This window comes from Haliotis asinina, chromosome 14, assembly GCF_037392515.1.
Source record: "Haliotis asinina isolate JCU_RB_2024 chromosome 14, JCU_Hal_asi_v2, whole genome shotgun sequence".
Taxonomy (NCBI): domain Eukaryota; kingdom Metazoa; phylum Mollusca; class Gastropoda; order Lepetellida; family Haliotidae; genus Haliotis; species Haliotis asinina.
The window spans coordinates 22,740,370-22,752,696 of record NC_090293.1 but is presented as its reverse complement, the minus strand read 5'-3'; the positions used below and the strand labels follow the sequence as shown (position 1 = coordinate 22,752,696).

Genomic DNA, 12,327 nt, shown 5'->3' with positions numbered 1-12,327 from the left:
GGTTTTGAGAAACAGGTTTCCATAATAGATAATGAACAGCCTGATAATTGTCAACGTCTGAAGTCATTGTGTAAATCTAGTTAGAGTCCAGGAAGAAAAAGTGCTCTAAGTCTCTATGATCCTGAAAGATTGGTGACATACCTTCAGCTGGTGGTGATCCTATTGACTATAGTTACATCACACAACTAGAGTCAATGTTATAACATAGATAGATTTGTTTGCACAGATTAGATTCACATGCATGGTTTATATCAGTGTCTGTGATATTCTTTTTGTCTGAAATATCATGAATATACTTGTTTTGGACACGGTATGGCTGACATGTGACTGGCACATTGCTGAATAAAACTAAACTCACTCTTTCACTCATCAGTGTATCTATCCGTCTATCGTTCTCATTATTTTTTCATTCATGACATCGGTGCACATTTAAAAAAATAGATTCCACCTGTTCTTGTGACCAACCCGATCTGGAGATGAATAACGCCACCCTTGTGTCAACGCCATCCACACCCATCGACTCCTCGGTTGCCCTGTATAAATGCAATGATGGCTTTCGACATGTTGCTGGAAATAACACCATCACGTGTCATCTGCAGGAGTGGTCACGCCTGTCGATTGTGTGTCACGGTTAGTGGTCAGATTATTTGCACTCTGCGTTTTGTCTCAGTCTACTCATGGAAAAGGTCTTTGAAACATATTGCAATGCCAGGTAAATAATGTTATGTTCTGTAGTGATAAAACATGGATGAGAATTAGTTCATGCTTCTGCTCTTCGTTACCTTTCATGCTCTGGAAAGTTTTAGAATGTCTGCACCGGGGTGACTTGGTTCACTGATGTTTCAGTACCTGAATAAAGCCCCGGAAACAGGTTCACTGCCCTTGTTGCAAGTTATTAGGTAACTGATATACGCAGAGTGAAGGTACAAATGAGTTGGAAATCAATGAAACATTTCTTGCTAGGGGCTCCTTTTCGGAACATTTTGCATGCGAAGAACATCATCTAACACATATTTTCCTTAGAAAAAGGTATGTATTGTCATCACATTGATGTCAACCAAACTGATCAATGCTGCTGGTTGTTTTTACCGTTCGATGCTACGCTGAGTAACATATAGATAATAGCCGTGTACAAATGACTGTGTCGTGGAGAAATGCTAATATAACTAGGTCTTAGTGTGCATATTAACAAAGTAAAGAAATCGATAAGCCGTATTACTACTGTCACAATCCAGTAGTAATCCGCCGTAATAAACATGAGTTGCACGATGTTACTGGGATGATTGGGTTGGGCGATGTTACAAGGCGCACCTAGGTTTTAATATCTTCATTCATACTGGAAAGGTGACTGTTTTCATATCATTACTACATTCCTGAAATAAATGTATTTCCTGAAAAATAATGTCATTTACATGTTGAATTTTGTGAATCTGTGGACTCAATGTTGCTGTTCCGTCCAATCTTACATCAAACCTTGGTCTTCGATGTGATAAGCGAACTCTCTCTACAAAAGTGGCCTTGCTAATCCTCTGTTGATTATACGTGTGCTTGGTATTCCAGAAATTAACTGTAAGGAGGCGATATGGCTCATTCCCAATGCGACCTCCACCGCCGCCTTGACCTCCAGATTTGGAGACACTGTCACATACAGCTGCTCTATGGGCTACGTCAACACTGGGGGCAACAACACCAGTTATTGTCAAGAAAACGGCGAATGGTCGAAACCAACAATAAAATGCAAAGGTAAGTGTATGCTCATGTAACGCAGAGGTGTCACCTTGTAAAATCAATGATTATTTTTCATGTAGTTTCTACTTAGTACACATGCAAGTGCAATATTTTATAGAAACATTACTGTTGACATTATAAGTTAAATGTATACCAGACACATACATAGGTACGATTGTGCGTTATTACACATTTATTTTGTTTTGTGTGTACTGCATTTCGGATTATCTCCAGATAATCTATCACAAATCTTCCACTTTTATTTAATAGATATTCCTCCGCGACAGCAATAACGGAAGGCTTTGTTTGTTTGTTTGTTTGTTTTCGTCCAGTGGTATTGCAATCTTCAGTTTGAAGTGAGTTCGTCAATATTCTGACGGTAATTGCCACCCACGTCACGTCAAACAGGGTATTGTGTTCGTGAAATGGATACACGTAATTCTAGGTTCTAATCATTAATATTATCTGACTGAACCTATCTGCACTAAAACGTAATACATTTCTTTAAGAAAACCGCCGAGTGACTTCTTTATAGGTGACTTATTCGCTCAAACTTTGGCACAGCTTTAATATTTGGGTATATCGACAGGTGTTTATCATATCGGTTTGGCGTGATATTACAAGACAATGACATACATATAGCTGGTGGAAGGATTTCGAATGTTTTGTCATGAAAAGCTCTCAATGTGACGCGAGATTGCACAGCTTTCCATCAATATTTCAACAGCGGACATTTTTCCTTAATGAGTCGTTTAATGGTTTAATTTATAACTGTAATCACGTTCTGAATATGTCAGTTGGTTTCTTATTTGCTAATTTAAGGTTGTTTATTGTGAATGTGATTTCTAGTCGATATTTTAGTTAATGAATTCCAGAAATTAACTGTAAGGAGGCGTTATGGCTCATTCCCAATGCGACCTCCACCGCCGCCTTGACCTCCAGATTTGGAGACACTGTCACATACAGCTGCTCTATGGGCTACGTCAACACTGGGGGCAACAACACCAGTTATTGTCAAGAAAACGGCGAATGGTCGAAACCAACAATAAAATGCAAAGGTAAGTGTATGCTCATGTAACGCAGAGGTATCACCTTATTAAATCAATGATTATTTTTCAATTATTTTCTACTTTGTATACGTGCAAGCACAATATTACAGAGACATCACTCTTTATATTAAAACTGAAATGTATAACAGGTACACGTATAGTTACGATTGTGCGTTACTACACAATATGTTTTCTCCCACATTTGAGTTTGTTGTGAAGGTTTACAGCAAATTTGTTTTATGTGAACTGCATTTTCGATTATCTCCAGATAACTTATCACAAATCTTATATTTCATAGTTATTCCCTCACTACAGCAATAACGGAAGGCTTTGTTTGTTTGTTTGTTTGCAATCTTCAGTTTGAAGTGCGTACGCCTGTACCCTGACTGTAGTTGCCACCCTTTGTTGTCAGGAAAGATAATCCAGGTTTGACCACGGGTGTTGTGGCATTGGTGGCGTCACGTCAAACAGCTTATTGTGTTCGTAAAATGGTAAAATGGGTACATGTGATTCTACTTTCTAATTATTAATATTATCTGACTGAACTTATCAGCACTAAAACCTAGTACATAAAGAAAACCGTCGAGTGAATCCTTTGTCGGTGACTTATTCCCTCAAACTTTGGCACAGCTTTAATATTTGGGTTTATCGACAGGTGATTTTCATAACAGTTTGACGTGCTATTCCAAGACAATAACATACATATAGCTAATGCGGGGATTTCGAATGTTTCTCAATGTGGACGCGAGATTGGACAGCTTTCCTTCAATATTTCAACAGTCGACATTTTCCCCGAAAATGGGTCGTTTAATGGCATAACTGGTAACTGTAATCACGTTCTGAATGCCCACTCGTTTCTTATTTTCTCTTTTAATGTTGTTAATTGTGAATGTGATTTCTAGTTCATAGTTTAGTTTATGTATTCCAGAAATTAACTGTAAGGAGGCGATATGGCTCATTCCCAATGCGACCTCCACTGCCGCCTTGACCTTCAGATTTGGAGACACTGTCACATACAGCTGCTCTATGGGCTACATCAACACTGGAGGCAACAACACCAGTTATTGTCAAGAAAACGGCGAATGGTCGAAACCAACAATAGAATGCAAAGGTAAGTGTATGCTCATGTAACGCAGAGGTATCAACGTTTTAAATCGTGTTATGTGGCATTACTTTATCCTTCTACAAGTCTATGTACACGTTCATTGCTGTTTATATTAAAGGTAAATATAAATATATGTAGTTGTTGATGAGAACCTTTACACATATAAGAGAATTTCCCGCATTCGAGTATGTTGTGTCAGTATTGTATGGTATACATCATGCATGATTTGTGTTGTCTTTCGTTTGTTTTGGTTTTTGTTGTTGTTTTTCTTTTGTTGTTTTGGGGTTTTTTGGGTTTTTTTTTTTTTTGGTTTTTGTTTTTCTTTGTATTTTGTTTGTTTTTGTTTTTTGTTTTGTTTTGTTTTTTTTTTGGGGGGGTTGCTCTTTTTATTTATTTGTTGTTTAGTCTTCCTTTTCCTCAATATTTAATCATGGTCTTTGGAGATACGTATCCAAATGCTTTGTCTCTTCTATTCATACCTGCTTTCCCTTGCAGTAATTCAGTGCCTGGAGAACGTTCCCATCATCGGCAATACCACCACAAACATGACATCGAGAAACTATGGAGACATCGTCACCTATTCATGTGTGGATGGGTACAAGTACCTTGAGGGACAAAATACAAGCTTGTGTCAAGAATCTGGAACATGGAGTGGAGCCAGCATAGTATGCGCAGGTGCAAAATGTTATTTCATTTCAAACATATGTAGGTACGTAAGTCCACAAACATTCACTGTGCACATTTTAATGTATGGCTACATTTTCTAAATTGCTAACAACTGAAGGGATGATGTAAATCCAGCTAGGGTCCATGCAGGAAGCAACTGTACCGTAAGTGCCCATGGTCTCTAGTATGGTGGTCTACCTTCTGTTGTTGGTATTATATGGCCCGTATTTTATATTGTCTTGTCCAAATAGTGATATTAGTTTTAACTTTAATATTAGTTGTAAATTTTAACTGTGGTATACTAGTGGTTTTACTGTCCTTTGACGACAGGTTTTTATAGTGTATACACACTTCATTTCAATATCAGACATATTGAAATATTGTCGATGTGACTCACTCACTCAAGTATATGTATAATTGATTGGAGCATGTACAGATTAAGTGTTTTTAAACTGCTTCATCATAGGTTTACGAACTATTTGAATGCATCTTTACGAGAATCAAAGTCTGAACTTAAACGTTTAAATAACCACCCAATACGACAAAACAATATTGTGATTCATGACTGGTTGGCATACAGTAGATCATGACCATGATTATCATGACAGTACAGAACAGACCACCCTGAACAGGCAAAATCCAGAACTTACGGCAACTATTCTTGATTCACCAATTACCAGAGAAGAGAGAAGAGATTTTAGAAAGTATTGACAATCTTAAATCCAACAATCACCAGTGAGTGAGTGAGTGAGTTTAGTTTTACGTCGCACTTAGCAATATTCCAGCTATATGGCGACGGTCTGTAAATAATCGAGTCTGGACCAGACAATCCAGTGATCAACAACATGAGCATCGATCTGCGCAATTGGGAACAGATGACATGTGTCAACCAAGTCAGCTAGTCTGACCACCCGATCCCGTTAGTCGCCTCTTGCGACAAGCATAGTCACCTTTTATGGCAAGCATGGGTTGCTGAAGGCCTATTCTACCCCGGGACCTTCACGGGTCCCAACAATCACCAGGATTTGATGGCATGATATCCGAATTCTTTAAACACTTGTCTGACCTCATAGCACCATACCTAGAATTACTGTTTTATATCATATTGGAAAATAGTACTTTAGCACACTGTTGGACGGTTGGTATCATTGTTCCAATTCATAAACATGGTGATGAAAATAACTATAGAGGCATAACATTTCTTGGTATATTTAGTAAAATATTCACTTTCATATTTAATAAGAGACTTGTAGTGAGTGAGTGAGTGAGTTTAGTTTTACGCCACACTCAACAATATTCCAGTCATATGGCGGCGGTCTGTGAATAATCGAGTCTGGACCAGACAATCCAGTGATCAACAACATGAGCATCGATCTGCGCAATTGGGAACCGATGACATATGTCAACCAAGTCAGGGATCCTGACCACCCGATCCCTTTAGTCAAGAGACTTGTAAGCTGGGGAGATAGATTGGATAAGATAAATGAATCTCAAGCCGGATTTAGACATGGATATATCACTGTTGGCAACATATTTGTTTTACAAGGTGTAATACAAAGATATTTGAATTCAAAAGGAGGAAAATTATATGCCCTATTTGTAGATCCTGTCCAACGCAACAAACTTTGGTCTCTATTCCAATACCTTGGTCTCAGTACCAAAATGAGTAAACTTATGTCTAATATGTATGAGAACGTGAAGGCATGTGTTAAAAATAATCAATTTTATTTGGAAGCATTCGAATTACAACTTGGGGTAAGGCGAGGATATATACTTAGTCCTTTCCTGTTTTCATTTTATATCAACGAGCTTGCTATTCAGATCGAAACTAATTGCTCAAGTGTCATACAACTTCATCCAGAAATAATTAATTTTACTTTTGTTGTTTGCAGAAGACGTTGTGTTGTTTTCAAGTACCGTTAGTGGCCTCCAAAACCAAACAAATGAACGTGAACACTACTGCGATAAATCGGAACTAAGAGTAAACAGATCTAGAAAGAAAACAAAAATCGTTGTCTTTAAAAAAAAAGAGGTAAACTTTCTAAAGATGAAAAGTGGTTGTTTAAGGGTATATACCTAGACTGTGTTAGTTATTATAAATAGTTTGAATTGCATTTTACCAATTGTTTTTCTTGGACCCTGCATGCCAAATATGCTTCGCTCCCAGCCCAAAAGGCACTTATCGGCATTTTGAAGACATTAAGTACACTTGGAGATATTAGTTACAAAACCATTTTTAACATTTTTGATGCAAAAAATAACCCAGTTTTGATGTATTGAGCAGAAATCTGGGTATTGGCAGACTTTCATCAAATAGGAAGGTTAATATCTAGGGGTAAAATTAAATACAGTTAGTGCAGTGGTTTAAGGTGAATGTGGCAGATATCCAATGCACTTGTTTATAAGCATAAGGGTTGTCAAATATTGCTCAAAACTCTTAAATATGCCTCCATATCGATTACCGGAAAAATGTTACAATATGATGTTATTGTATGATGAAAATGGACAAAGAAATTATTCTCTATTGGCTTCGGAAATGCTTGGAAAGCACAATATGTAGAATCACATACACCATTCATTCATTCGATAACCATAAAACCTAAAGACATATATCTTAATTCCTACATTGTATGAGAAAATGTATTTGTTAAATAAATGTTTATATTATTCAAAACATTTTAAAAATCCATTAATGAAGTATACTTATCATGTGTTAATGTAAAGAAATTCAGGCGATTTCCATCAAGATTCCGATGTTCATCCCAAGATTTGTTAATTGAAAGTGGTACAAAAATGTTTAAAAAGATGATAGGATATGTACACTTTGTAATTTAAAGGTAATTGAAAATGAATATCATTTTCTCCTCATCTGTCCATCATATAACTCAATACGATGTAAATACATTTAAAAATAGTCCTATATGCATCCAAGCATCATAAACTTCTTTACTCTTATAAGCAGTAAAAATCAAACTATATTGGAAAATCTTGCCATGTTTATTCACAATGCAATGTTGTATAGAACAAAAGTTTAACCACTGTTATGTAAAATATGTTTTTGTAATTCCCCATGTAATTACGTATATGTATTATAGACGTGTGACCTCTTCAGTGCGAAATACAGATTGATTGGTCGAGAATCAACGGAAATGGGTTCAGTTGTGACATTTTCCTGTTTTTCTTCCACAGAGTGGCAAGAATGGGGCTGGAAGGTATTGGGCTTTTCGTCTCAGTTTGATGAATCAAGGTAAAGTGGCCACATGTAAAAGAAATACTTATCTTGATCATGAGTATTGTTTTCCTGGTGGAATTACCGCCAAGGACCAGTGGTTACTTACAATATCACCGTTAATGATAGTAATAAGTTAATTCCAGTGAATATTACCCATGACTCAAACTCAGGTATCAGGAAAATCAATTTTCACCTCGGTTCAAATCGCAGATTTTTACATCAGTCTTTTATTCCCTTAAAATCCAATTTCCACCATATCAAAGGAATTATACTGAAACTAATCATTCTCCTTCCCAGGAAATAATATCCTCGTGTACTCATAGAGGCAGCGGGGTAGCCCTTTGAATAAAGCGTTCTCTCGTCACTCCGAATACCCGGGTTCGATTGCCCACATGGGTACAATTTGTAAAGCCAATTTGCGATGTCCCCGGCCATGACATTGTTGGCATATTGCTAAAAGTGGCATAAAACCCAACTAACGTACTCACTCACCCATGCACCGAGACAAATCTGCATCGTTAGCGACATTATAAATTGTTACCTATCCAGACATTGCGTAAAGAGCGACTGAAGTGATTGGGAGGCCAGACGCGCTGGACTGGTTGACATTGCTTCCCAGCTGTCTAGGTCGACGCTCATGCTGTTGGTCACTGGATTGTCTGGTCCAGATTCGACTATTTCCAGACTGCCGCCATATAGTTGGAATAATGCCTAGTGCGGCATTAAAAAACAAACAGGACTAAGGTACATCCCGACGTTTTTGTTTTTTGGGGTTTTTTTTGTAAAATCACCTATGACAAATGCGTTATGACTCGGTAGGTCTTATGTATCAAATCTGGTGTCTCATTAAACTGGATGGACTCGTATGGACCCGGGAATAGGTATAAATATCGTAATAATTGTTTGGTTGGGTTTCAAATAGTGATTATAAAATTACCACTTCCTTCAGTTGGCATGCGGTGCACATTCTTGGCAAGTTTGACGTCTATCCACTGTACGGTGACATTGAAGGATCATGGGCACCCTCTGATAAGTCTTGTGTGAACGGAAGTGAATGGATTCAGGTAAACGTAGCGTTTCATTTAAGCCAGTTAGAGCACATTTAAGTCCATATGTATTTAAGGCGTATACAATTTGTTTGATGTGCATGCATTCAGGAGCAGGCGTTTCATCAATTTCATCATATGGCACTTTTGATGCTATCCTATTAGATCTGATCCGATGCATTTTTGAATACTGCCAATAAACGTTGTCTTTTGATTATATCGGATGTAACATCTTTTGATGTCGATTAAATGAAAACTGTACCATGTCCATGTTCCGTGTTGGCAGTCCGATAACACAGATTGTTCCTGGCGGTCCATAATAATCATCAGCAGGTTTGATGCTGTACATGTTTATCGTGGAACATCATTTACCCAAGTATGATCCCGCTGTACCCATCCACTGACTCCATACGGCCTATGCAGGTTGTTCAAGTTGACCTGATCAAGTGAATACTAATGCATTACGTGGCCGTGTCACAACTGGTTGGGTTCTGAAGGGGTACGCCTTTGTCAGGTGATTGTTAACATCTCCGAACAGTCGAGACAAGGTCGGCGTTTGACATCTCAGTGTCGACAAATCGTTAGCAATGTGTTATCCTTCTTGAAACAATTAGCTGCAGATGGTTTAAGGTTGCCTATTCGGGCAAGAGCTCCCCTATTTAATGACGTTAACACGACCAGCCGTTTGACCTACCGGGTCATGCATATGTACAGTATCTCAGGTCAAGCTGAACAAGCTGTAATATTTGTCAAACAGTCATGTCTGCAATATGTTCTCCAGAGTTCATTGCGTTTCAGACTGCCGATCTGTTATTGCAGGTGGCATGAACAAACCCTATCACGACAGTATCAGCATTCGTGTGTTTTGAAACCATTCTGAGAACAGCACCCGACGAAATAGTAACAGTGTTATAATAAAACAAGGATGCATCGGAAGGACATTGATGACAAACTGATATACCAGTATCCATCATCATGGTCTTTCTGAACATTCTACTGACTTAACGACCCGTGGAGGTCCCGGGTAGAATAGGCCTTCAGCAAACCATGCTTGCCATAAAAGGCGACTATGCTTGTCGTAAGAGGCAGCCAACGGGATCGGGTGACCAGACTCACTGACTTTGTTGACACATGTCATCGGTTCCCAAGTGCACAGATCGATGCTCATGTTGTTGATCACTGGATTGTCTGGTCCAGACTCGATTATTTACAGGCCGCCGCCATATAGCTGGAATATTGCTAAGTGCGACGTAAAACTAAACTCACTCACTCACTAGTGACTTAACAGTACAGCACTATAGGTATAGTCAGGACGACCATTCTCAATTCATATTCACTTTCTTAAATGTGCAGGTGGAGTTTGCTGTGATGCTTTACATACGTCGTATTGACATATACGAGACATCGTCAGCTGGACTGGTGAAGACTTTGTCTGTAGAGAGAAACGGAACTTGGGACATCATCTGGACAGCTACGTCAGTCTCGGTGATAGAACACAGCAGAATCTTCTCGCCACACTTCACGGTAACAATGCCAAACGGGGACAAAATATTTGGTTTGGTCAGTGATTAGATGATCAGAAATCCGTTCGTACAGAACTGTATCTGAAAAATCGGTAAAAGACCATACATAATCAATGAATATTAGGGATTACAAAATGTTTTATGTTTAGCATCACAACGACAGCAACAAGTTACACACCACAAAATATGCACAAGAAGGTACACACTGGGTATTTCGCGATTTTGTTCATCGTATTACATTTACACAAGAAGAGCCAACCTTAAAAATGTAATGTCATGAAAACCCTCGAACGATCAAGGTAGGTATCTTTGGTTTCAACAACCAAGTCCGGTAAAGGGCCAGTGCAGATGCTGATATGCCCTTAATGATTCGGTATTTTACGAGCACTTCTTTCTTTTGTGTTCATCGAAGCACCTCAGACAGCACTCCACATAACACACAATAATTTAACTTAGAAATATAGAAATTTGCATTAATGATTCATTACAGTATCTACGTTTACCAGCGCTATATCTCTACATGACATTAAACAATGTGTAAAATGCACGCATAAGTATCTGCCAGTAAATGCGAAAGCGATCAGAAAGTACTAGTACATTAGACCTTGAACTCAATAGCTCCATTAGCTGGTACTTTCTTCGGCTGCCGTGGTATTTAAGTTATGCATACATATTTACGTGTTCTTTTTCCAGTGACGGTGTTCGTAAGGCCTACCATATTTCAGGATATTCATAAATTTAAACGAGTAAAAATTTAAACGAGTAAAACTTTCATTTGCCCAGCGATATCTCGTTCAAGTTGAATTAGGCGTGACCGTTAACATGGTCGATATGAGAATATCAGGTGAATGACAGGAATATATTTGTAAGTACGAAGAAATTTCAAAATAAGCGTCATGTTTTCCATTCTTTATTGATTTGTATGTTTTCAGCTGCAGAAACAAATGTTTGACAAATAATTAATTTGTTTTGTTTACGACACTGCACTTAGCAGTTTTCAATCTGTATGGTAGACGTTTGTAAATATTGACTCTGGACTAGAAAATCCAGTGAATGACATCATGATCATCGATCTACGCAATTGATATGATAGCATGAAACAACCGAACAGGCGAAGCAAATCGCCTAACCTCGTTAGACGCCTTTAATGGCAAACGTGCGTTGCTGAATATTCTATGGCAGATATCCATAGTACCAGAAAAGACGTTTTTGTGTGTTGTGTATTTGTCCATGTCCCGGTATATCAGTATTTCCCTATGTTCCAGACACTGACATTTCCTTCGAACCGTGTCATGATTAAAACAGACTGTACATCCGTCGTTGGCAACTGGGTGGAGTTTGATGCCATCAAGGTGTTTGGACTGACGTCGCCACCACAGCAGTTACCGTGAAGACACTGCATGATGTTATCTCCATGTACCATAAAATCGTTACAATAAAATCTTTTTTTGATTGATGACGAATTTCCTCCTTTTGTTACGATTTTTTAGCGTTTTACGACATATATAAATGGTTGATTATACGCATCGTTTATATATGAAAAAAATGCGGTAACATAATAATACACATGCAAAGAAAGGGAACTTATAAAGAAAGAATACAAATATACGCCAAATGGGTCAGTGAGTTTAGTTTGACGCTGATTTTAGCAATATTCCAGCAATATCACTGCGGTGGACCCCACAAATGGGTTTTCCCACAGTGTGTCTGTGTGGGAAACCGAACAGCGCTGAGCAATCTTCTGCGCTAAGATGACCGTAACTCCCATACTTTACTATGGATCGCAGCTCTACTTTGTGGAACCGGCCCCGTGGTCATTGGCGGGACGGGCGAACTCTTTAAAACTGCGGAATTACCGTTTTCTACTGCAACTGAAAACAATCCACAAAAGGAAATGGAGTGAGTGAGTGAGTGAGTGAGTAAGTAATTAATATTTAGCGTCACATCGGCAATATTGCAGCCATATCGTGTCGCGAAC

General features: G+C 38.4%; 1 protein-coding gene across 1 annotated transcript; it reads left to right on the top strand.

Moving 5' to 3' along the window:
* Positions 1-476: 476 nt before the first annotated feature.
* On the top strand, positions 477-11,743 carry LOC137260707 (sushi, von Willebrand factor type A, EGF and pentraxin domain-containing protein 1-like). The gene is made up of 9 exons (XM_067798293.1): positions 477-630; positions 1,561-1,743; positions 2,604-2,786; positions 3,706-3,888; positions 4,378-4,557; positions 7,738-7,795; positions 8,730-8,844; positions 10,180-10,350; positions 11,615-11,743. The coding sequence occupies exons 1-9, from the start codon at positions 477-479 to the stop codon at positions 11,738-11,740; spliced, it is 1,353 nt and encodes a 450-aa protein (XP_067654394.1). The 3' UTR covers positions 11,741-11,743.
* Positions 11,744-12,327: the final 584 nt, after the last annotated feature.